At 41.6% G+C, this 27,135-nt stretch overlaps 2 protein-coding genes across 5 annotated transcripts in view; both read left to right on the top strand.

The window, feature by feature from the left end:
* The window catches only part of EEF1E1 (eukaryotic translation elongation factor 1 epsilon 1), a 31,508-nt gene extending 27,352 nt beyond the window's left edge, over positions 1–4,156 (top strand). For 2 of the 3 annotated variants that reach the window (XM_008952877.4, XM_034961412.3), the window contains one exon: positions 4,006–4,156. In XM_008952877.4, coding sequence (XP_008951125.3) covers positions 4,006–4,116 — 111 coding nt within the window. In that variant the 3' untranslated portion in view covers positions 4,117–4,156. Of the gene's footprint in view, positions 1–1,820; positions 1,926–4,005 lie in introns of all 3 variants that reach the window. The other variant, XR_008625561.2, reaches the window with a different exon arrangement.
* An 8,819-nt stretch (positions 4,157–12,975) lies between these two features.
* The window catches only part of BLOC1S5 (biogenesis of lysosomal organelles complex 1 subunit 5), a 53,478-nt gene continuing 39,318 nt past the window's right edge, over positions 12,976–27,135 (top strand). The window contains exons 1-2 of one of the 2 annotated variants that reach the window (XM_008952875.4): positions 12,976–13,243; positions 14,895–14,977. In XM_008952875.4, the coding sequence (XP_008951123.2) occupies positions 13,033–13,243; positions 14,895–14,977 (294 nt within the window). In that variant the 5' untranslated portion in view covers positions 12,976–13,032. The remainder of the gene's footprint in view (positions 13,244–14,894; positions 14,978–27,135) is intronic. The other variant, XM_008952876.4, reaches the window with a different exon arrangement.

The following is a 27,135-nucleotide window of genomic DNA, read 5'->3' as shown; positions in this document are numbered from 1 at the left end:
AAGTGCTAACGTAGACTGCAAGATGTAGCTAAGATCATGGGTGAAGGTGTCTACACTAAACAACAGATTTTCAGTGTATATGAAACAGCCTGCTATTAGCAGAAGATGCCACCTAGGACTTCCATGGCTCAAGAGAAGTCAGTGCCTGGCTTCAGAGCTTCAAAGGACCAACTGACTTTCTTATTAAATATGGGGCTAATGCAGCTGGTGACTTGAAGTTGAAGCCAGTGCTCATGTACCATTCCAAAAATCCTAGGGCCCTTGAGAATTATGCTAAATCTTGCCAGGTGCAGTGACTCATGCTTGTAATCCCAGCACTTTGGGAGGCCAAGGCAGGCGGATCACGAGGTCAGGAGATCGAGACAATCCTGGCTAACACGGTGAAACCCCATCTCTACTAGAAATACAGAAAATCAGCTGGGTGTGGTGGCGGGCGCCTGTAGTCCCAGCTACTCGGGAAGCTGAGGCAGGAGAATGGCGTGAACCCGGGAGGCGGAGATTGCAGTGAGCCAAGATCGCTGCCACTGCACTCCAGCCTGGGCGACAGCGTGAGACTCCATCTCAAAAAAAAAAAAAAAAAAAAAAAATCATGCTACATCTACTCTGCCTGTGCTTTATAAAAGGAACAACAAAGCCTGGGTGACAGCACATCTGTTTACAGTATGGTTTACTGAAGCCGACTGTTGAGACCTACTGCTCAGAAAAAAAGCCTCGTTTCAAAATGTTACTGCTCAATGACAATACACCTGGTTACCCTTAGAGCTCTGATGGAGATAAAAAGGAGATAAATACAGTGTTTTCATGCCTGCTAACACAACATTCATTCTACAGCCCATGGATTAAGGAGTAATTTCAACTTTCAAGTCTTATTACTTAAGAAATACATTTTGTAGGCCGGGCGCGGTGGCTCATGCCTGTGATCCCAGCACTTTGGGAGGCCGAGGCGGGCAGATCACGAGGTCAGGAGATTTAGACCATCCTGGCTAACACGGTGAAACCCCGTCTGTACTAAAAATACAAAAAATTAGCCGGGCGTGGTGGTGGGCGCCTGTAGTCCCAGCTACTCCAGAGGCTGAGACAGGAGAATAGCATGAACCCAGGAGGCGGAGCTTGCAGTGAGCCGAGATCAAGCCACTGCACTCCAGCCTGGGCAACGGAGCGAGACTCCCTCTCAAAGAAAGAAATTGAGACAGAGAGAAAGAAAGAAAAGAAAGAAATACATTTTGTAAGGCTATAGCTGCCATAGATAGTGATTTCTCTGATGGAGTAGGCCAAGTAAATTGCAAACCTGGAAAGGATTCAGCATTCTAGATGCCGTTAGGAACATTTGTGATTCACGGGAAGAGGTCAAAATGTAACATTAACAGCACTTTGGAAGAAGTTGGTTTCAACTCTAAAGGATGACTTTGAAAGAGTTCAAGACTTAAGTGGAGGAAACAACTACGGATGTGGTGGAAATAACAAGAGAAGTAGAATTAGAAGCAGAGCCTGAAGATGGTACGGAATTGCCGCAGTCTCTTGATAAAACTTCAACATACGAGGAGTTGCTTTTTAGGGGTGAACAAAGAAAGTGGTTTCTTGAGGTGGACTTAATTCCTAGAGATGATGCTGTGAACACTGTAGAGATGAGAACAAAGGATTTAGACTATTACATAAGCTTAGTTGACAAAGCAGCTGCAGGGTTGGAGAGGATTGACTTCAATTTTGAAAGAAGTTCTACTTTGGTTGAAATGCCATCAGATAGCATTGCATGCTACAGAGAAATGTCTTTTGAAAGGAAGAGTCGATTAATGTGGCAAACTTTATTGTTGTCTTAAGAGATTGACACAGCCACCCCAACCTCCAGCAACCACCACCCTGATCAATGAGGAGCCATTGACATGGAGGCAAAACCCTCCACCAGCAAGAAGATTGACTTCCTAAAGGTCCAGATGATCATTAATGCTGTTTTTAGCAACAAAATTTTTTTAGTTAAGGTGCATACATTGTGGTTTTAGACATAATGCTGTTGTACACTGAATAGACTCCAGTATAGTATAAACGTAACTTTTCTATGGACGGGGGAACTGAAAAATTTGTGCAACTCACTTTGTTGTCATTATTGTGGTGGTCTAGAAAGGAACCCACACTCTTTCACATCTTCCTGTATATTATAACAGATCAAGACAGTTTTTACGTGATGTATTTCACAATTCATTGCCCTCAGGAGTATTTTTAGTTTTGTGACATGGTCTTTAAATTAAAAACTGTAAATTTGTATTTGTATGTTCGGAGACTACAGGGTTCAAATTAATTATGGGAGTTGTTATGTGTCTTACAGGGGTAGGTCAAGTCTGTGTACCTTTCATGCTGACCACTCGGTCTGCTATAAGCATGCCACATCATGATTCACTGCTGCAAATTACACCTAGCCCCAACACTTCTGTCTTCTCCCCCCATTCAGCAGGAGGATTGAAGCAGGACAGATAGAGGCGACAGGAAATAGGCCACCAAGCATTCTCATCCCAACTATTTCACTCTTTTCCTTCATTTTAGGTCAGCAGTGAGGAAAGAGCGGGAGGCCAGAGAGGGAAACCACCTCTTTGTCAAGCGACCCCTCTTCCCGCTTCTTCCTGTGTCTTACTCCTCTGAATCCCTCAGTCGGCTAGGCAATTCTTTATTGTGCAAAACATTGATAGAACAGGTATTACTTGGTACCACCAAGTACCAGGACTTCTCGCAACTAACTTAGATCTTGGAGGATGAAGGGATGGTCGAAAGATGAAGACCTGGCTTCTGCAGCCAAGTGTTAGATCATATTCTCAGCATCCAGATCAAAACAATTCATTTCCTTGTAGAATTTCTACTGTGCTTCTTGGGTCATTTCTGTCAGGCACTTGCCTGAAATGCCCTTTCCTTCTCACTTGGTAACCTCTTCAGTATTCTGCTTTGTCAATGTCCTCATGAAGTCAAGTCTGTCCCACCCCTGGCCCCTGATTCTGGCACTGGCATCATTGTACTGTTTTTGATTATCTGTTTCTTCCGCCGGGCTTAGTAATTTCTTGAGAGCAGAGACTATATTTTCCCTTGCTTATCCAGCCCTCAGAACAATCATTGGCACACCACAGTCAGTGCTCAATCTCTTAAAAGAATGTACTGAGCCGACTGAGCTCAGTACATTCCTTTTGAGCTGACTGAGGAAAGTATAAGTGTAAATTACACGTATATGTTACTGGTACAGCTGTATATTGCAGAAAGACCCAGTAACATCAGGGTGGGTTGTTTTTTTCTCATGTAAAAGAAGTTAGGAAATTAGGCCACCTTTGGTGTGAAGCATCCAGCTCCTGTTTTTGCTGCTCCATGCTGAACGAATGGTTTCCATTCTTAAGTTCAACGTATGGTCCAATGTTAACGTCAGAACTCCAGACATCAAGTCTGATTAAGACCCAAAGAAAGAGCAAGAGGGGGACAGCAAAAGGCTTCTCTCCCAACCTTATCAATTCCCCTGAAGGGCCTTTCCTGGAAGCCCTGTTTGGCTGTATTGATTTACAATTTTGGCCACTCCAGCTGGGAGGAGGCCAGATGTGTAGTCGGAGGGCACCCAGAATAAAGCTCTGCTCTGTCAATGAGAAAAGAAGGAAAAGGGATACTGCATAGGCAACCAGCTATCTCTGTCACAGTGAGTAATGCTTAAATGGGAAAATGCCTTCTGAGTGCCAAATGATCAATTGTATAAGATATTTTGTTAATACATTGCTGACATCACATGGATCATCAATTTGCAAAGAATTGGGATATAATACAATTTCCACTGACCACATTTCACTGACAATTTAATTTTCATGATTCAGAGCTAATTTTAGGATTCTGTAGTATGCAGTTATGAAGATCTGTTAATGCTTTTTAAAATATCTGTTAAAACTTTTAATAACAATAATAGATAACATTTACTGAGCATTTAGTGTGTATCGGGCACTATTCTAAGTGCTTTAAGTGAATTCACTCCTTTTTTATCCCCTTTTGCAGATAAGGAAGCTGAAGCACACAGAGGTAGGGAACGAACCCAACATCATACAAGGAACTGAGATCAAGGAACTGAGATTCAAACACAAATGTCTGGCTCAAACTTACCTGTAAACTACTCTACATGGAGTGCCATAAAATTCTGCTTAATTAACTTGTGGAATCAGTTTTTACCAACCTAGAAAAAACCTGCCCTAGGTATTAGATAAAATAAATGGGTACATAATTTTAAGAATAAATGAGATGGTTGCACCACTCTGGGAATATACGGAAAACTTCTAACTTGTACACTTCAAATGGTGAATGTTGTAATATGTGAATTACAGCATTAAATCATTTGGGGGTGGGGAAGCAGTGGAGTCGAGCACACCAGCCTCACCATGTATTAATTATGAGACCTTGCTCAAGTCACTGCACATGGAATTCCTCGTATGAAATAGGGGTAAAGACAACTGATCTCATTTAATTTGCAGTGGGAATATATAAAAATTACTCAGCACTGTGCCTAATATGTAGAAAGTTATGAGTAAAGGACAAACTGCTATGGAAGATTGTAAAATCATAAAGCCAAATTATTAAGACTTTTCCTACCTGCCAATCATCCCTGAGGTACCAACTTGCTCAACATGTGAGCCTGAGATAAAAATGGTGGCAGAGCATTCCGGGATTTTGATAAAACATGAATTTACATTACTTACCAGTTTAAAAGTCTCTCACGCCTGTAATCCCAGCACTTTGGGAGGATGAGGCAGATGAATCACAAGGTCAGGTGTTCAAGACCAGCCTGGCCAACATGGTGAAACCCCATCTCTACTAAAAATACAAAAAATTAGCTGGGCATAGTGGCAGGTGCCTGTAATTGCAGCTAGTTGGGAGGCTGAGGCAGGAGAATTACTTGAACCCAGGAGGCGGAGGTTGCAGTGAGCTGAGGTCGCGCCACTGTACCCCAACCCTGGTGAAAGTGCAAGACTCCATCTCAAAAAAAAAAAAAAAAAGTCTCTGGTTCTCACACTTTTCAAGCTGTTGGAAAAAAGGACCATGCTGTCTTTCTTATTTTGTTTCTAATAGATCAAAGAGCCAGGTGTGGTGGCTCACACCTGTAATCCCAGTGCTTTGGGAGACTGAAGCAAGAGGATCACTTGAGCCCAGGATTTGAGATTACAGTGAGCTATGATGGTGTCACTGGATCCCAGCCTGGGCAACAGAGTGAGACCCTGTCTCTTAAAAACAAAGATTGATTAGCCGGGCACGGTGGCTCACGCCTGTAATCCCAGCACTTTGGGAGGCCGAGGTGGGCGGATCACGAGGTCAGGAGATTGAGACCATCCTGGCTTACACGGTGAAACCCCATCTCTACTAAAAATACAAAAAAATTAGCCGGGTGTGGTGGCAGGTGCCTGTAGTCCCAGCTACTCAGGAGGCTGAGGCAGGAGAATGGTGTGAACCCGGGAGGCGGAGCTTGCAGTGAGCTGAGATCCCCCCACTGCACTCCAGCCTGGGTGACAGAGCGAGACTCCGTCTCAAAAAAAAAAACAACAAAGATTGATGCGACCTGTCTAGAAGAGAGTGCAGCTATCTTTGTGAATGCTCTTCCTTCTGAAAAGTGAAAGCCCCTTTCCAAGGATTTTCTTTCTGTAATTCCGAGAAGCCTACAGCACTGACCAGTCAATGATAATCCAAATATTATTTAGGTCATACTGTGTAACAGAACTCTGCTAGGCCCTGCAGATAACACAGTCACATCCCTGCCCTCATAAAGTTTACAATCCAATGGTCTGTGAACACATTCCTGAAACAGGGTATATAGAGCACTCTTTGGGAGGCTGCCAGCCACTCAGCATTGTTTGAAAGTAAATAATTAGATATCATTTACTGAGTATTTAATATGTTCTGAGCTCTGTATGGGAATTTTACAACATTAATATGATCTCATGTTAATTTAGGAGCTAGAGAGGAGGCAGAGACTAACCCACATGCTAACCACCACCTCGGTTAGACCATGACTGAAATGGGAACTGTATGATTTCAGGGTTAGAAGACCATCTGTTGCCATGTTCACTGGATTTGATTCAACTCCCCTGATTAGACACATGTCCCTATTCCATGTGAAACTTTTAGGAACAGACAAAAAATTCCAAGTAGGGAAGAATCACTCTTCAGTCAAACATCTGTGAACTTTTTCATTAATTAGAATAAAAACGAGTTTTAAAACAAATAGAAATTATAGAATGGGAACAATGTCAAACAACCACAGCCATGCTTATACCCAAGCATCCAAGAGATCATGAAGTATTTTGTGTAGTTCTGCAGTTGTGAGTCTCTTCCCAAGCAATGACTATCACAATATGGTAGAAAAGGTGACATAGCTCCAAGAATGACATAATCATCCATCCATGACCCGACTTCCCAGTTAAACACCCCATCTCCCACCCCCAGTTCAGCAAGAAGATTATTCACTAAGGCTTTTAGCAGATATATAGGAATTCTCATGTTTACTCCCAGTTACACCTAAAATTAAGATGGCCAGATATGTAGCAGTTTATTCGCTAGCAGTACTGGTAAACTCCCAGTTACCCCACCCAATTATACCTGAGCCCACGGTTAACTACAGTCAGTAATAGGCACATTAGATCTCCCACAGGGATGAAGAAGGCAGGAAGGGAGGAGTGGAATGAATGTGAACGATCATCCACTGCCAGCGCATCATGCTGTCAGTGCCCCCTTAAAAATGTAATTCATGGCCAGGCGCGGTGGCTCACACCTGTAATCCCAGCACTTCAGGAAGCCAAAGTGGGCAGAGCACCTGAGGTCGGGAGTTCACAACCAGCCTGATCAACGTGAAGAAACCTTGTCTCTAGCAAAAATACAAAATTAGCCAGGTGTGGTGGTGCATGTGTGTAATCCCAGCTATTCGGGAGGCCGAGGCAGGAGAATCGCTTGAACCCAGGAGGCAGAGGTTGCAGTGAGCCGAGATCGCGCCACTGCACTCCAGCCTGGGGAACAAGAGCAAAACTCCGACTCAAAAAAAAAAATGTAATTCATGAGAGCCCTGCTGAAATTCCATTCAGAATAGCAAGTCTGCTCAGAATAGCTTCAAGATATGTTGATAAAAATTTAAGCGGTTATATTGTTACGACGGAATAGAACTCTATTATAATCAGGTACATGTACATCACACCCAAAGATAAAATACACTATTTGACAAGTGGTCAAATTAGAATTATTGTGAACTATAGCTTTTTCATTTATATTTTTTTCTAACATTTGACTTAATTCCTTTTTAAAAAGTCAGATGTTGCATGAACTTTAATATGAATCTAGCTTTGCCAGGGCTGTGGTAGTTTAATGGATTAGAGCATTTAGCTTTTTACCCCAGAGAGTAATATTTCTTCTTTCTCTGTATAATTAGATAATCTGCTACTGCCCATTACCAGGGCACTAAATTTCAAATTCTCCATACACCTGAGCAGGCTGCTACATATCTGGCCATCTTAATTTTAGTCTTGATTTATTGAAGTGGAATTACATTCCTAACTCTTCCCGGAGCACTGGGTGAATTTTATTGCAAAAGCAATGGGGAGAAAGTTACCGTCATATATCTCTCTTGCTGGGCAGAGCTTTTAGATACACAAGGGGCTCCACATCCCACTGCTCTGTGTCTTGTATGCTGGATTTATAACACCGTGAAGCCCAGCTCTAGGGTTACATAGAGGCATATCAGAGATGAGATGAGGAATTTGATTCTGCAATAATGATTACTTGTTGCTGGCGCCCACATTCCTGCAGGCTTTGCCTTTATTCCCAATACTGCTAGCAAATAAAACTAATTCCAACTGCTACCTAATCTAGCAAAACTCATCTTTCACTTAAGGAAGGGAGGCCAAAAGAAGGTAGGCAGGAAGGCAGGAGAATTTGAGATGCTGGCCATTTTTTTGCTGTTATCTCAAGGATTTCTGCTTCCATTATCATGATTCCTTTAGGAATATTTTAATCTTTTAAATTTTGTTTCTTTGGGGGTAATGAAAGCATTGCATCTTTTCCAGCACAGTGAGTTAATTTAATGGCTCATTCGTGCTGTCTCTTCCACTTCAAAGAGGCCAGGTCCCTAGGGCTAGCCAATTGTATTATGGCTCCTGCAGATTTGGCTTGCCATTCCTGCTGGGTGTCATCTGTCCTCCAAGTCTTGCAGTGGATAATTTTTGTTCTCCCCAACTTCATCTGCTTGAGAAATTTGTGCCTCGCAGGCCTGTCTGTCCAAGTTAAGCTTGAAATACAGTAGCCATACGACCAATTTGACAAGGCATAGCTCTAAACAATAAGGCCACAGGCTTGCTTTGAGCAAGATGAGAAACTTCCAGCCACCTGATTACAAATTCCAAAGCTTCTTTGGTGCAGTCGATAAACTAGTCTGTTCATGTAATGTAAGTTCTCCTTCTCCCCCATCCCCATTTTTCCTGACCTTCTGCAACACACATACTTTGTCTTAAAAACCCTTAGAAGTTTTAAACTCTTTGACCTCATGAAGTTTCCAGTTCCTGACCATTTTCACCATTTGGTTTGAACCCTGTCACTTGGATAAAAGAACTCTATCATTGACTCTCATTATCAGATGCTGAGGAAACAGGTAATAGACATTGCAATAAAGCACTGGTTCGCAGACTTAGCATGCGTGGGAATCACCTGGGGCTTCTCAAACCACAGATTTCTGGGATCCAATTTGAGTTTCTGATTCAGGAGGAGTCTAATACTGCTGCTGTGATGACCATACCATGAGAACCACTGTACTACACCTGTCCAAAGCTTAGGTGACAGGCATACGTAGAGCTAGCTGCATGCACACAACAACTCATGCTTTTGTCTTTTTGCACAGCTGAGTCCAGTTTAATGAAGGTGTGCCCAGGGTGGTGGATGGAATGCATTCTGTGTTCCAATGGGTTGGCTTTGTCACCGGAGCAGTTACTTTCTAGTGGCTCTTGCAGTAAGCCCTGCATGTTCTCCAAATGATGGAGCTACACCAGAAGCTTCTCTAGGGGGAACTAGCAGCATTTGGTACAGGAAGATTCAGCACTGGATTATAAAATTGCTTCAGCCTAGAAGACCGCTAATGCTAATACAAAGTGTGCTACTTCACACTAAACTGGCTTTCATGCCCAGTGTGCCCTAAGCATTTCCAAAACTTTTTTTTTTTTTTTGAGATAGAGTCTCGCTCTGTTGCTCAGGCTGGAGTGCAATGGTGCAATCTTAGCTCACTGCAACCTCCGCCTCCCAGGTTCAAGTGATTCTCCTGCCTCAGCCTCCCAAATAGCTGGGATTACAGGTGTTTGCCACCACACCCGGTGCTAATACTAAAATTTTTTGTATTTTTAGTAGAGATGGGGTTTCACCATGTTGGTCAGGCTGGTCTTGAACTCCTGATCTCAGGTGATCCACCCACCTCAGCCTCCCAAAGTGCTGGGATTACAGGTGTGAGCCACCGCACCCGGCCGCATTTCCAAAATGTTATGAGATTGCTACACAGTAATATTTAGTACCTCACCCAAAAGACCACCTACTCTTTTTTTGTTTTTGTTTTGAGACAGTTTCGCTCTTATTGTCCAGGCTGGAGAGCAATGGTGCAATCTCATGTCACCGCAACCTCCGCCTCCCGGGTTCAAGCGATTCTCCTGCCTCAGCCTCCCAAGTAGCTGGGATTACAGGCATGTGCCACCATGCCCAGCTAATTTTGTATTTTTAGTAGAGACGGGGTTTCTCCATGTTGGTCAGGCTGGTCTCGAACTCCCGACCTCAGGCGATCCGCCCGTCTCAGCCTCCCAAAGTGCTGGGATTACAGGCGTGAGCCACCACGCCCAGCAAGACCACCTACTCTTTTCTCCTCCTTTGCTTTAATCAGTTTTTGCATTTTTAAATTTTTTAACCCATTTCTAAAATAGGTTAGACAAACGAAAATAAGAAATAATGTCAATAAAAGATGTTGCAGAGGAAATCTCATGGAGTGGATGTGATAGAACACAAAATAAACTTAGGAGTCCCTCTATCTCCCACCCTGTGCCTATTATGGTTCCCCTTGATGGGCTTATACTAAGGAATAAATTATAATTTTATTCTTGGTATACATGTAATAACTCATTTATTTTTTAATTTTCAAAAGATTCAACATGGGATTACAGCAAAAAATTTCCCCCAAAGTCAGAACTTTACTTCTACTAAATTGACAATATCTCCATGATTTAGATGTCTTGAGTCTCAAAAAGCACAGTAATTGGAAAAATCCCTTTACAATCCCATGCTTATATTTGTATATGATATTGATTCTCCAATCTTGTATAGAGGTTATGATGTGAGTACAGCTATTCTTAAAAACATAAAGGTACTTAATGTATGATTTCATTTCTATAATATTTTTGAGGTGAAAACGTTTTTAGAAATAGAGGACAGATGATAGGTTGCCAGAAGTCAGGGTGGGGACAGGGAGGAAGGTAAATGTGGTTATAAACAGGAACCTTAACGAGATCCTTATGGCATCAGAACTGGTCAGTATGCTGACTGTGATGATAGATGCATAAATCTACATGTAATAAAATTGCATAAACTTAAACATATACACACACAATGAATACAAGGAAAACTGGTGAAATCTGAATAACATTGGTGGATTGTATCAATGTCAATATCCTGGTTGTAACATTAGCATTTGCAAAATGTTACCACTGGGGGAAACTAGGCAAAGTGTAAAAGGAAACTCTATTATTTCTTACAACTGCATGAGAAGCTACAAATATCTCAATAAAAATTTCATTTAAAAATACAGGAAAAGTCTCATCAATCCAGAGACAATAAGAAATAATACAAGACCTTCAGGGAGAGGATAAGAGTCCCATTTTAGCCTCAAAACTCTTGAGATTTCATGGGTCAAAGACCAAGGACACACTCATAGCAGCTGAATGTGCCAGGCGAAATGGCACTGCCAATGTTGCTTCTCAGTCTCCTAGCTGTCTGAGCCGCAGTGTAAAGATTTATATAAAAGCGGAGAGAGAACAGAGGCATATGCTGGACCTCACCATCCCAGAGAACAATACAACTTAATAGTGTATAATCAAATGGCTAGAACACATATTCACAGGCTACAAGCAACAGACTTGCAGAAAAGTAATTGTGTACTTATTCAGTGTTGGCTCCCCTGCAGGCTGCATGAGGAAAGGAAAAGGCTGCATTAGTCTTGTTCACCACTGTGTCTTAGCTCCTAGCACTATGCTGGGCACATAGCAGCTGCTCAATAACGTATTTGTTAAATGTTTTTGAATGAAAAAATGAAAAGCCCATGTGGCCTGTTAAAGTTAATATGGCTTCTCTCTCCCTTCTCTCCAAATCTCCCTTCCCCACTCTCTCTTCACCCACCACCTATGCTTAAACACATACACAGAGACACAGAGGCAGTTGTTTCTGCCACATACAAGTCAGGCAGTCATTTAACCTCTCTGTGCCTCAGCCTCCTCATCTGTAAAATGAGGACAATAATAATAACTACTTCAAAGGCCGGCCATGAGGATTAAATGAATGCAAATTTGTAGACCACTTACAGTATTACCTGGCATGTAGCAAGTGCCATGTAAGTGTTTGTTAAACTGCAGTGCTATCCGAAGTTAGCACAGACTTCAGAGGTCAAAGCATGGTCCTCCTCAAGACGCCCCTTCAGACACCTGCCACAAGCTTTGGGGTTCCCAGACCACCTGCACTTCTGACCAGCTGTCTCTGTCATATGCCCAGGGCCTGAGCACTCTCTGCTAGGGTGCCTCAGTTCTCACCCACGCAGCTTCTCTCTACACATGATGTTTCATTGCTATTCGCTTTACTCCCTCAGGTTTCACAGAATGACTCATAGAACTCAAGAAAGTGCTTTCCTTGCTATTACAGTTTTATTATAAAGGACACATATCAGGACCAGCCAAATGAAGAGATGTATAGGGCGAGATGTGGGAGATTTCCCAAATAGAAGCTTACGTGTCCTCAGGAACGCTTCCCCCTCCTGACACTTTGATGAATGATTATCGACCAGTAAGCTCACCTGAGCTTCCACATCCAGAGTACTCACTGGGGTTCCATTATGTAGGCATAGCTGGTTAAATCACTGGCCACATGGCTGAACTCAGTCTCCAGCCCCAATCTGCTCCCCAGAGGTGGGCCTGCTTATGTGGCTCAAAGCCTAAGCCCTCATGGTTGGCCGGCCCTTCTGGTGTGGCCAGCCTCCATTCTGAAATCATCTTGGGCCCTCCATGAGCCATCTCATTAGCATAAACTCAGGTGTATTTCCAGAGGCCCACCATGAATAACAAAGACACTTCTATCACTTGGGAAATTCCAAGGATTGAGGGTACCTCCCAGGAACCAGAGTCAAAGTCCAGTCAAATTCTTTATTATACAACGTAAGTTTACTGACTTGAACAGAAAGAGGGAGCAAGAGAAGCATTCTAGGAAACAGGTGTCTAAAAAGAAAGGCAGGAAGTCTGCCACACTCATGGCATAGTAGGGAAACAGCCCCCAGCTAATTGGCTTTGCTATACAGTAGTCCCCATTTATCTGAGGTTTCACTTTCTGTGGTTTCATTACCTGCAGGACGGTACAATAAGATATTTTGGGAGAGAGACTACATTCACATAACTTTTATTAAATTGTTCTAATTGTTCATCTCTTACTGTGCCTAATTTATAAATTAAACTTTATCATATGTATATACAGGAAAAAACAGTATATACATGGTTCAGTACTATATGCAGTTTCAGGAATCTACTGGGGGGTCTTGGAATGTATTCTCAGCAGATATGGGAGGACAACTGTACTGGAATGCACCAGCCTTGAGCCAAATAACCAGGGCTCTGAGTTTAGCTCCAAAGTTCAAGCACTTTCCTATTCTAGCAGCATCCGCCCTGATCCAGCATGGCGGCAAGAGCTTCTGCCAGTTCACACCCTGACTACACGGCAGGCGCCTTTCCGGAACCGCCCGCTGGGTAGATTAAATTTCTCCGGCGCCCTGTAATGACGCAAAAAACAAAACAAAACCCGGGCGTGCCTTGTAAGAGGGCGGCCGGGTTTGCGCAGGCGCAGCGTGGCCGCGGGTGGGCGGAACTGGTCGGGATGAGTGGCGGAGGGACAGAGACCCCTGTGGGTTGTGAGGCCGCCCCGGGCGGTGGCAGCAAGAAGAGGGACTCCCTGGGGACTGCGGGCTCAGCGCACCTCATTATCAAGGGTACGGAGTGTCAGGGCTATAGTTCCTGGTGGATCCCAGCACAGCCTCATCTCCCAGGCGGCGCCCTCTGACCCGGGCCGACCCCCGGCTCCCGGGCTGGCGCGCGTGCGTTTGTGCGGGTGGGGGAGTCGTGGTCGGTCCCCGCCTTTTTCCCCGCGCCAAATGCGTCCCACCACAACCAACCAGCTCAACTCCTCGTGTTTCCCCGCTTTCCTCTGTCGCAGCCTGAGCCATCAGGCCCGCCCCCGTCCATTCCGCAAGCTCAGGACCCCTGGGCGCAGAGCCTTTGGGCAGCCTCGCCACCGACGTGTAGTGGAAAGGGCGTTGGACCTGGGAGGCGGGAGGCAGTCGCTTAGGAGTTGAGTGACTTCGGGTCACTGGCTTTACTCACTCTCCTACCCGATCTGTTCCTGGTCGTGCGAGGAGTAAGTGAGATACACTTACGAAAGCGCTCTATAGCACCGTAAAGAACCATTCACGTTCAGAAATGTCCATGTGTTCTGTGTGCTTTGAGCTGGGAGAAGGTTACAACCTAGATTCTCACAGAATCTGCTTTAGGTTTGACTCCTAAAGCTCACAACGCTGTTTGCTGCGTGAAAGTCTTTGACAGTTGAGTTGTAGTGCTTTATATATACTAGATATAAAGTGCTTATATACAGTGCTTGTATTCTTATTTTTTCTACTTGACATGCTTAAGAAGATATGTCCTAATAAAATTCATTAAAATAGAGAATTGAAACCTGCCCATCGTATGTCTGCAAAAATGAAAAATTTGGGGAACATTGCCAGTGAATGAATATGAGTAATACATTGTCTTAGATTTCATTTCTCAAGGAATTTTGAGACTTACATTTTAAACTACGTAGTTGTAACTAAGAAGAATAATAAACTGACTCACCAAAAGACTTAAATTCAGACCTTTTCTTAATGACTTTTTCAGACTTATGAAAAAGAGACTTACAATGAACATTCACCACCCACCTTAATAAAGAAATTACTAAAAGCCCCACTGTGTCTTGCTCTAATTGCACTAGTTCCCCTCCCTCCTCTCAAGGTAGCCACTATCCAGAATTTGGTGTTTATTATTATTGTGCATGTCTTTATAGTTTTGTTGCTTCTGTCTATATCCCAAAAGGAAATATTTTGAATATTTTAAAGTTTTATATAAATTGCTTTAATCCTTCTGAAACTTGCTTTTTTATTATATTTATTATAAAATACGTATTATTTTTTATATTTATGTTGATAAATGTAACTCTGATGTATTTATTTTTACTTGGTGATTGATAGAATTCCATTGTATGAGTATGGTTAAGGTGTTTTGCATTTTTTCTTTTGATATTACACCTATGCTGTAATAAATATGTATAAATGGCCTTACTCATTTGTGCAAGAGTTTTCTAGGGTACATACCTAGGCATGAAAATGCTAGGTATACGTGTCTGCAACTTTATTGAATACTGAAAGATTGTTCTCAAAAGTAGTTGTATCAGTGTACACATCCACTGGCAGTGGATGAGATTTCCTCTTAGTCCATAGTCTAAACTGGATTTTAACCTTCATCTCTTGGTGGGGAAGGGAGAGAGTAAAACAAGCTAGAGATTATGCCATTTAGCATGGATTAACCCTGAATTTCATTTTATCTTTATAGATCTTGGAGAAATTCATTCAAGGCTTTTGGATCACAGACCAGTTATTCAAGGTGAAACTCGTTATTTTGTAAAAGAATTTGAAGTGAGTATTTAAACTTATTTTATAAAAGTACTTCCCTAATTGTTAGTGTGTTATTATACAGAAGAGAAATTCCCCAGTTTTAAAATCGGATTTTAGTTCATGTGTTCATAAAATATACGAAGTAAAAATGATGAAGACGTAAAAATTGTTGTTTTTAATGGGATAAGTTCCATACTAAACAGCAGGATACATAAGTTCTGGTGCCTACTCTAGGGTATTTAATGTCTGTTGATCTGAGGTTTTTTTAATCTATAAAATGAGATATAGTGGGGAAAAAAAGGGATTTTAGAGATTGATGGGTCTGAGTTTTTCAGACTCATTTTCTGTATTTTTTTCAATTGAGACATCACTAATTATTCAAGCAGTCAAATTAAAACTTTAGAATTATCCTTGGCTATTTCCTTTCTTACAGGTTCCACATTCAGTGACCCCATCTTTTAGACGTTACCTAGATGTTTACCTCATAAATGTCGATTCTTTCTGACAGGTTTGCCTGCTTTATCAACCAAGTCAAATCCAGTTTTCACCCTGCTGCCAGAGGAATCTAACATTATTTCACTTTTTAAAACCTTTGATACTATTTCTGTCCACAGGATAAAGTCCAAGCATTGTTCTGTGACCTGGCTTCTGCTTTTCTAGCATAACCATCTGCTACCCTACCTTACATACTATGTTCCAGCGACAGTGATGCATGAACATGCCATCTTGTTTCATATTACTATAGTTTTGTACATGTATAATTGGTTTATTGTGCTTTAAGCAGTAACTTCTCAAACTGCTGTTGGGATGGTAAATGGTGTTGCACAAACAATTTTGTGATTCTATGTAAGTTTCAGTTTTTTGCAAATGATACCAATCAGGATGTGCAAACATGCCAAAAGGAGAGAACCTTTTAATAAACCCAGTTGAGGGTTTATTAAAGATAGAGGCCCAGAGCTGTTGCATTAGATAAGCATTTCTGGGTGCAAAAGATGCTGCGACTCAAAAACTGCGTAATACTTCCCAGGATCTGTGCATTTTAGAATATTGTCTGGGACCTAGGAATTAACTAGGTACATAGCCAAGTTAATTATACATGTTAAGTAACATGTGTAATTGGTTCAGTTAACATGTTAATTAGCGTGTGTAATTGGTTTAGTTAACATCTTAACGTGTATAATTGGTTCATTGTTCGTTAAGCAGTAAGTTCCCACAATCTGATTATACCACATCGTCATCATTTAAAAAAAATTTTTAAGTCTTTTTTATCTTTTTGATATTTTATTTATTTGTCATCATTATTTATTATTCTTATTAGGAATAAGAATAACATGGGAGACACAGAAAATTATCCAGAGACTATTCCTTTACCGTGCTGCGTAAATTCCTTAGTAGGAAGAAAGTGGAGGCCAGGCGAGGTGGCTCAAGTTATCCCAGCACTTTGGGAGGCTGAGGTGGGCAGATCACTTGAGGTCAGGAGTTTGAGACCAGCCTGGCCAACATGGCAAAACTCCATCTCTACTAAAAAAAATACAAAAATTAGCCGGGCATGGTGGCATGTGCCTGTAGTCCCAGCTACTCGGGAAGCTGAGGCAGGAGAATCTCTTGAACCCAGGAGGTGGAGGTTGCAGTGAGCCGAGAACGCGCCATTGCACTCCAGCCCTGGCGATGGAGCAAGACTCTGTCTCAAAAAAATAAAAAAAGAAGAAAGTGGAAATTTCTATACAAACTTGCTATAAGATTTTTACAGTGTGTTGTATAAATATGTTTTTAAAATTGTATTGAGTTTTACATGTATAGAGTGTGGATTTAGTTCTTAAATGTGGGAGTTATATTTTCTTCCTTTTACTTCACTTCAGCAACCACATTATCAGCAAATCTACCTCTAAAACATATCTTAAATCTTTCTACTTATCTTTCTTGCCACTACCCCTATCCCAACCCAGCTCACCGTCAGCCCTCACCTGGCCACCTGCAGTAGGCCCCTACCTGGTCTCCTTGATTTCAGTCTTATCTCTGTGAAATAACCTTTCTCACACAGTAGCCAAATGGTCTGCAAATCCTGTTGTACCACACCCTTGCTTAGCCTCCTCCTACTTTGGCTTTTCTTTACATGGAAAGTGCACTCCAGCTCCTTGGCTCTACTTAAAAATCCTAGATGATCTCTGACCTCTACTTGTCTTTCAGACTTTATTGTATACAACTCTTCCCTCCTTGTGTTTCAGCCACAATTCTTCCTTTCTTTTTCTTTAACACATCACGATTGTTACAGCATCAGCAATTCCATCTTCCTAAGATGCTGCTACTTCTCATTTTTCGCATGGCTCATTATTTTTGGTTTAGATTGCGGTTAAGTATCACCTCCAGCCCTTTAATCCAAAGCAGTAACCAGTACACTCTATCATGTCACCCTAATTTACTTCTCTATATGGCACTGTATTCATTTTCTAAGTCTATGTAATAAATTACCACAAATTTAACAGGTCAGAACAGCTTATAGTAACAGCTGGTTATATAAAGTCAAACAAAATGTGTTGAGCACTTATTTTATGTGAGGCATAATATCAGGAAGTAATGATATGCCAGTGAATAAGACAGACGTAGTCCCACCCTTCGTTCTTACGGTGCTTTGAAGAATGGTCTTTATTATTGAAGAATAGTCTCTGAAGGGCTCAAGAACATTTTATCAGCTAAGTTTGAGTTGCTTTTCTTGAAAAGTACTTGATCCAGTCTTTTCACACAGTGACCAACACAAGACCAATTGGTCTTCCCTCCCCATTTGGCCTTCCTGAGGGTTTAGTGTAGCACACAACTTCAGGCTCAAATGCCTTTTCTGTCTGTTATAACTCTCCTCTCAAATTAGAAGGAAAAAGCTCAACATGTTTCAGAGGCTTTAGGTTTGAATATACATCTGCATTATTTGTACTTCTTTTCTATCATGGCCGAAACAATGATATCAGATAATTAATAAATGTGGTCTTTGGTTAGATAGAGTGGCAAAGCAGAGCTGCTGGTACCTCCTGGAAGTTTCATCTTTTCTGTATCATTTGAATGTAGGTTACTTTAAGAAAAACTGGCTAGCACTTAAAACTAAAGTTGTTTATATGTTTAAAAAACTTAAGGTATATGGCAACAATTACCTTTTTCTTTATAAAATTTTATTTGTAAAAGAAGGGAGTAAGTACCACATGGTGGCAGCATTACTTAAATTATTGAAGTCCTCGCAGGCTATTTTAAGCTCTCTGTTTGTTTTCATTAGTATTTAAGGACAGTTGACTGTCTGTCTCCTGACTTTATACAAACTCTTTTTCCCTTGATTCCAATGAACATTATGGACAGAGATTCATAAGGATCTCACCTTTCAGGTGGAATCCTTCCAGTGAGTATTAATGTAATAGTATCAGTGGGTAAAGGCATTGTCCTCTGTGCCACTGTCTTTCTAGCCTTGGAGGAACTGTTACGGCCTTTCTCATGTGGAGCAGAGCAGAGACTGATGGTGGTCAACAAGTATTTAGACATGCTTATAGAGTATATAGTCCTGTATAAGTTCCTTATTTAGTTTTTAGCAAACTTTATTCATGCAATGCTTTATGGAACAGTTATTGAATACCTATGTATATCAGTAAGGAATGTGTTTAGTTAATAGTGACAGATATCTGAAAAATAGTGGATTTAACAAGTGATTAATTTTCTATCACAATATGCAGAGTTTAGAGTTAGCTTAGGGCTGGAATGGTGGCCCTATGACGTCAGCTTTTTCTTCCAGTTTTACCTTCTATCCCCCTAGGATGTTGCCTTTGTCCATATGCTTACAAGGTGGCATTTTTTTTGTTTTGTTTTGAGACAGGGTCACGCTCTGTAACCCAACCTGGAGTGCAGTGGCACGATCATGGCTTACTGCAGCCTCAACCTGCTGGGTTCAAGCAGTCTTCTTACTTCAGCCTCCCAAGTAGCTGGGACCACAGTAATCCGTCCTCTGAATGGAGCTGCATAGCTCCCTTCTCTGTTCTTACTTGTGTTTGTCTTTGAACTAAGAGACCATTCTCTTGTACATGTAAATTAGTCTCTGCCATAAGGAATGAAATAGTTTCCACTACTCTTTCTTGATTCTTCCAGATTACAATGCCATGGCCGGCTATTTTTTTTTTTTTTTTTCATAGAGACGGTCTCACTGTGTTGCCCATGCTGGACTGGAACTCCTGGGCTCAATTGATCCTCCTACCCCAGTCTCCAAAAGTACTGGGATTATAAGCATGAGCCACCATGCTCGGCCTACAAGGTGGCTTTTGGACCTCCAGCCATTACATGTGCATTTCATGTAGCAAAAAGGAAGGCAGTTAGGAAATAGCTAGCAGTCTCTGTTATAGGCATGTTACCACTCTAAATAAAATTTAGATGTTGATAGCAAGAGAGAAGGGAATGGAGGCAGAGGTACCAGTCATACAAGACATGTACAAATAAATAGGAAACAATTCCTACCTCCGTGAAGTTTACCATCTAGGGAGAAGAAAGGCGTGTAAACAAAGGGTCATCATGGTGTAATTGTTATAATAAGCACGGAAGACTTGAGAGCTCAGAAGAGGAAACAACTCGAGAAACAACTTCTAAGAGAGCTCAGGGAAATTTTCATAGAATGGGTGATGTTTGGACTGAAAGAAAAATAAGTGTTAGGAAAAATGAAGCAAATGTTGGTTAAAATTAGAGGCAAAAAGAAAAGTATTTAATAGTGCAATAATTATAAGAGTTGAGTGGGATTGTTTTAATTAATTCTAATGTGGGTTAAATTGATCAAGAGAAAATTCCTCCAAAGGCAGCACAGGAATTTCACTTGATCTCCTGATTCCTTGTTTTTGGTTAGATTACTAGAGACACTGTCAGGTTAAAACATCATTTTATCAGAGTGTCTGTTCCATATAACACATGATAAGTATGTGTAGACACCGTATGGTTTTAAATCTTGTGACTGAAAGAAAAATTTAAATTATGTCAGTCTCTCATTTTCTCTCTAATGCTATCAGATTACATCAGAAACCAAGCTTTATGAGTGCTGAGCTTTGCTCTGAGAATTTTCATGCCAGAAACAATATACATATATAAATAAACAAATGTTAGTATATTCTTCCTTGTGTGATAAGTGCGAACAGTTACCCCTCAGTTAAAAATATCAGCATAAAAACAAACGCACACCAGATGGTGAGTTTAAGGGAAGAGACTTTCTAACGTCTTTTTTGTATAATAGTGTCATGGGTTTTTTGGGGTTTTTTTGTCTTTTCTTTTTTTTGAGACGGAGTTTCACTCTTGTTGCCCAGGCTGGAGTACAATGGTGCGATCTCGACTCACTGTAACCTCCCCCTCCCAGATTCAAGCGATTCTCCTGCCTCAGCCTCCCAAGTAGCTGGGATTACAGGCATATACCACCACGTCCAGCTAATTTTGTATTTTTTTAGTAGAGAACAGGGTTTCACCATATTGGCCAGGCTGGTCTTGAACTCCTGACCTCAGGTGATCCAACTGCCTCGGCCTCCCAAAGCACTGGGATTACAGGTGTGAGCCACCACGCCAGGCCTTTTTTTGTCTTTTAAATTGATTATTAATGGGTTGTTAGAGAGATATGGCTACTAATTCACTTACTGTGTGTAACTACCCGTTTGCCTGCTACAATAAATAACCCTTTAAATAAGTAGTTCTCTTAGTAGGTCACGGACTCCTTTAAGAATTTTTTTCCCCAGAAAAATGCATAGAGAACATGTCTTCAATTTGACTACAATTTCAGGAGCACCCTGGAACCCCAAAGCCCATTTATAGGCCCCAGAATAATAACCTGTCCCCTGAATGGAGCTGCATAGCTCCACTCTCTGTTCTTAGTTGTGTTTGTCTTTGAACTGAGAGACCATTTTCTTGTACATGTAAATGACTCTGTGCCATAAGCATTGAAATAGTTTCCACTACTCTCTCGATTCTTCCAGATTACAATGCCATCTGGAGAAGGTGGCAGTGGCGGGGGCATAGTTTTATGTTTTGTTTTTTTCCCCCTTGAATATGTCTAAAAACAGAGCAATTAGCACAGCAAACCCAATCTACATCTGTAATAAAACCAGGCAACAGGGTACCCATGATACCAATGGCCAAGTCACCAACAGCTAAAAGGCTTCTGTGGTATCAGAACTGCCAGAGGGAGTGGAAAGAATGCAGAGGGAGTTGCGAGAGCCTTGAGTGCTAGACAACCTCAAAATTCCCACCAGATAGATCTGGGAAGCCTGATGGGTGTTTTAGTCTGTTGCGTGATGCTATAACAGAATACCTGAAACTGAGTAATTTATAATGAGGAGAAATGTATTTGGCTCACAGTTCTGGAGGCTGGGAAGTTATCAAAGGGCTTCGTCTGGTGAGTGCCTTCTGACTGTCATCCTATGGTGGGAGGCAGAAGGTAAGAAAAGTTAAGAGAGAAAGAGAAGGGGGCTGAACTTGTCTACTTATAAAGGAAACCGTTCTTTTGATGGTGGCCTTAATCCATTCATGAGGGCACAGCCCTCATGAACTAATCACCTCTCGTTAGGCCCAGACCCCACTTCCCAACACTGTGGCATTGGGCATTATATTTCCAGCACAGTTTTGGGGGATACATTCAAACTATAGCAGTGGGCCATTTGGAGAACAGCAGCAGAAACTGGGAGGGGACTTCACAGGTTCCAACTTAGGAGTAGGTGCTAGGGGGCTGTAGGAAAGCCTAATGGTGCTGAAGCAGTCAGGGGCTTTGGAACTCCCAAACCAAAACACCCTTTCACGATAATGTTTTACACTGTAGAAAAATTGTAGGAAACTGAATACTTTGTGAAACAAAAAAGGGAGTTATACAACTCTAAAGTTAAAAAGGCTATTCTCACCACCCCTCCCTTCTAAAAATAGTGGAAAACTAATTTCACTTAAAGTCGAGCAAGAGTCAAATCCCACACAATTGATTAGAGGATAAAGAACAGAATAATATTCCTCAAGGAAATAAGAAAGATTTGACCACACAAAAAATAGAACTATAACCTAGTGTTTTATTGTATATATTTTTTGAGACAGAGTCTTACTCTTCTCCCGGGCTGGAATGCAGTGGTACAATCTCGGCTCACTACAACCTCCACCTTCTGGGTTCCAGTGATTCTCCTGCTTCAGCCTCCCAAGTAGCCGGATTTGCAGGCACACGCCACCATACCTGGCTGATTTTTGTATTTTTTAATAGAGACAGGGTTTCACCACGTTGGCCAGGCTGGTCTCAAAAACTCATGACCTCAGGTGATCCACCCGCCTCGGCTTCCCAAAGTGCTGGGATTACAGGCGTGAGCCACCATGCCCAGCCTAACCTAGTATTTTAACATGAGCTCTGGGAGCATAAGAAAATTGTAGAAGCAAGGAAAGAACAATATAACTCATAAAAGGAAAAACTCAGAAATGATCAGGTAAAATAATTAGCAAAAATAAAAAAGGTGAAAGAATTCAGGAGAAAGAAATTTAAAAATATTTCATAAATGAAAACTAAACTAAAAGGAACATGAGTGAATAAACAACTGAAGAGTCCTTAAGTGAAGTTGAAAATTGAAATGAAAAATTGAAATATGTGTGATAATGAGCCACTAGAAAAAAGACCAAAGCAATGTAATAGAGCAAATATAAATACAAAAACTAGAAGTCAAAAAACTTTCTTGAAGTAAAATACTAAAATTATATTGAAGGGCACACTACTACATTCAGGGAAAATTAACCCAGAACAGACAACGCTAAGATAGTTACCAATAAATCTCTTAGACTTTATAGAAAAGAAGTCCTTTGGGCATCCAGACAAAATGGCTAAGTCCTTTACAAGGGCAAGAAAACGCAGTTGTTAACAGATATATCTGTCTCATGCCAGAAGGCAATGGAATAACAGCCAGGGGTTTTATATCCAGCCAAATTGACCCCCAGGTACAGGAACCACACACTATTAGGTCATGCAAGGACTCTGGGATGATTGTTCCAATGAGCCTTTCCTAAGGAATCTGTTACACAACAGAATGAATTTCAGCCAACCAAAATGATTAGAGAGACTTCTACCTAACAACAGTGGGTAAGCATTCAATATATATTTACTTACAGAATGAAGACTAAACCATAGTTAAAGGCAGACAGTGTAATATCCAGTGGCTGTGTGTTCTGATGGTGAAGATGTAGTGTAACTATCAGAAAATAGAAGGAGATGGTGAGCGTATGTGAAAAGTAGGATTTCCTTATTGATTGCCTTGTAAATATTAACTGGAAGTAAAAGGATGCTGTTTCAAATTGGATCCTGAAAAGGAGGGAAAAGCTGGGAAAAGAGAAGATTATCACCTAATATTAATATTGCTAATAAGTAGGAAACCAATCAACAGTCACCAAAAAAGTGAAGGTGTTACATACAAAGTTATCATATAAAGTATAGGTTGGGTGTCCCTAATCAAAAATTCCAAAATCCAAAATGTCCCAATAAGCATTTTCTTTGAGCATCATGTTAGCATTCAAAAAGTTTCAGATTTTGGAGCATTTCAGATTTTGGATTTTCGAGTTAAGGATCCTTGATCTGTGTTAGTATAAACATAACCGTGAGAACAAGAACACCAACTTTTCTAAATAACTGAAAGATACACCAAAAAGAGAGAACGAAGACCACACAGAGAAAGATTATATATATATATATATATATATATAATGTATGTGTGTGTGAATTTGACTCATGAAATAAGAAAAGTCTATATCACGTTTCTGTTTAAGAAAGGGAATTTAAAAGTATGTACAATATATTGGTATATTTCAGAAATATTGTGGGTTTGGTTACAGGCCTCTGCAATGATGTGAATATTGCAATAAAGCAAGTTAAACAAATTTCTTGGGTACCCAATTAATAGAAAAGTATGTTTACACTATCCTGTAGTCTATTAAGTTTGCAGTAGCATTATGTCTAAAAAGCAATATACATACCTTAATTTAAAAATACTTTCTTGCTAAGGCTGCTAATAATCTCAGCCTTCAGCAAGTCATAATCTTTTTGCTAATGGAGAATCTTGTTTCGATGTTAATGGCTGCTGACTGATCAGGGTGGTGGTTGCAGAAGGTTGGGGTGGCTGTGGCAATTTCTTAAAATAAGACAACAATGAAGTTTCCCACATCAATTGACTCTTCCTTCTACAAAGATTTCTCTGTAGCATAAAATGCTGCTTGGTAGCGTTTTACCCACAGTCAAAGTTTTTTCGAAATTTCATTCTTCTCAAACCCTGCTGCTGCTGCTTTATTAACTAAGTCTGTATAATTTTCTAAACCTTTTATTGTCATCTCAGTCGTGTTCACAGCATTTTCAACATGTCTTTCTAAGTGTAATCATTTCTAGCTTTTGATTAAAGTGGGAGTTGTGCGACTCTTCCTTTACTTGAACACGTAGAGGCCATTGTAGGGTTGTTAATTGGCCTAATTTCACCAGGAGTAGATGCCATCTCAAGAAACTGCATTCTTTGCTCATCCATAAGAAGCAGCTCCTCATCTGTTCAAGTATTATTATGAGATGCAGCAATTCAGTCACATCTTCAGGCTCCACTTCTTTTTTTTTTTTTTTTTTTTTTTTGAGACAGAGTCTCACTCTGTTGCCCGGGCTGGAGTGGTGCAGTGGTGCAATCTTGGCTCACTGCAAGCTCCGCCTCCTGGGCTCACGCCATTCTCCTCCCTCAGCCTCCCGAGTAGCTGGGACTACAGGCACCCGCCACTGTGCCCGGCTAATTTTTTTGTGTTTTTTTAGTAGAGACGGGGTTTCACCATGTTAGCCAGGATGATCTCGATCTCCTGACCTCGTGATCTGCCAGCCTGAGCCTCCCAAAGTGCTGGGATTACAGGCGTGAGCCACCGCACCTGGCCTTCAGGCTCCACTTCTAATTCTAGTTGTTTTGCTTTTTCCACCCCATCTATAACGGCTTCCTCAGCTGAAGTCTAGAACTGCTCAAAGTCACCCATGAAGGTTGGAATCAACTTCTTCCAAACTCCTGTTAATGTTGATACTTTGACCTCTTCCCATGAATCGTTAATGTTCTTAATGGCATCTAGAATGGTGAATCCTTTCCAGAAGGTCTTCAATTTACTTTGCCCAGATCCATCAGTGAAATCGCTGTCTGTGGCAGCTATTAAGAAATTTATTTCTTAAATAATAAGTCTTGAAAGTTGAAATGATTTCTTAATCCATGGGCTGTAGAATGAATGTTGTACGACGGGCGCGGTGGCTCATGCCTGTAATCCCAGCACTTTGGGAGGCTGAGGCGGGTGGATCACAAGGTCAGGAGATCGAGACCATCCTGGCTAACACGGTGAAACCCCGTCCCTACTAAAAATACAAAAAAATTAGCCAGGCGTGGTGGCGGGCGCCTGTAATCCCAGCTACTTGGGAGGCTGAGGCAGGAGAATGGCGTGAACCTGGGAGGTGGAGCTTGCAGTGAGCCGAGATTGCGCCACTGCACTCCAGCCTGGGTGGCAAGACTCCAGCTCAAAAAAAAAAAAAAAAGCATGGATGTTCTATCAGCAGACATAATAGCAACACGCATCTTCTTGTCTATCTCCATCAGGTAACCAGGTGTATTGTCATTGAGCAGTGATATTTTAAGAGGAGTCTTTTTTTCTGAGCAGTAGGTCTCAACAGTGGGCTTCAGTAAACCATACTGTAAACAGATATGCTGTCATCCAGGCTTTGTTGTTCCTTTTATAAAGCACAGGCAGAGTAGATTTAGCATAATTCTTTATGACCCTAGGATTTTTGGAATGGTATGTGAGCACTGGCTTCAACTTCAGGTCACCAGCTGCATTAACCCCTAACAAGAGAGTTAGCTTGTCCTTTGAAGCTCTGAAGCCAGGCATGACTTCTCTCTAGCTATGAAAGTCCTAGATGGCGTTTTCTGCTAATAGCAGGCAGTTTCATATACATCGAAAGTCTGTTGTTCAGTGTAGCTACTTCAGCAATGATCGTAGCTAGATCTTGCAGTCTACTTTAGCATTTGTTGCTTCACCTTGCACTTGTATGTTATGGAGATGGTGTCTTTCCTTAAATCTCATGAACCAACCTCTGCTGGCTTGGCTTCAAACCTTCCTTCTGCAGCTTCCTCACCTCTCTCAACCTTCATAGGATTGAAGAGAGTTAGGGCCTTCCTCTCAATTAGGCTTTGGCTTAAGAGAATGTTGTGGCTGGTTTCATCTTCTGTCCAGACCACTCAAACTTTCTCTCTATCAGCAATAAGGCTGTTTCACTTTCTTATCATTCGTGTGTTCACTAGAATAACTTTTTTTTTTTTTTTTGAGATGGAGTCTCACTCTGTCACCAGGCTGGAGTTCAGTGGCGCAGTCTCGGCTCACTGCAGCCTCCACCTCCCGGGTTCAAGCGATTCTGCTGCCTCAGCCTCCTGAGTAGCTGGGACTACAGGCGTGCACCACCCTGCTCAGCTGATTTTTGTATTTTTAGTAGAGACAGAGTTTCACCATGTTGGCCAAGAAGGTCTTGATCTCTTGACCTTGTGATCTGCCCACCTCGGCCTCCCAATGGAATAATATTTTTAATTTCCTTCAAGAATCTTCCTTTTCCACTGGGCACAGTTGCTCATGCCTGTAATCCCAGCACTTTGGGAGGCCAAGGCGGGCAGATCACCTGAAGTCAGGAGTTCAAGACCAGCCTGGCCAACATGGCGAAACCCCGTCTCTACTAAAAATACAAAAATATTAGCCAGGCATGGTGGCACTCGGCTGTAGTCCCAGCTACTTGGAAGGCCGAGGCATGAGAATTGCTTGAACCTGGGTGGCAGAGGTTGCGGTGAGCCGAGATCACACCGCCGCACTCCATCCTGGGTGACAGAGTGAGACTCTGTCTCAATAAAAAAAAAAAAAAAAAAAAGTTTCTTTTCCATTCTCATCTTGGCTAAATATCTGGTGCAAAAGGCCTCATATTCATCCTGCCTTGGCTTTCAACATGCGTTCTTCACTAAGTGTAATCATTTCTAGTTTTGGATTAAAGTCAGAGATTTATGACTCTTTATTTACTTGAACACTTAGAGGCCATGTGGGGTTATTAATTGGCCTAATTTCAGTGTGTCACAGGGAATATGGAGGCCCAAGGAGAGGGAAAGAGATGGGGGAATGGCCAGTCAGTGAGCAATGAGAAC

This window comes from Pan paniscus, chromosome 5, assembly GCF_029289425.2.
Source record: "Pan paniscus chromosome 5, NHGRI_mPanPan1-v2.0_pri, whole genome shotgun sequence".
In the NCBI taxonomy this organism is placed as follows: domain Eukaryota; kingdom Metazoa; phylum Chordata; class Mammalia; order Primates; family Hominidae; genus Pan; species Pan paniscus.
The sequence above is the reverse complement of the archived record's forward strand: the minus strand, read 5'-3'. Positions and strand labels throughout refer to the sequence as shown.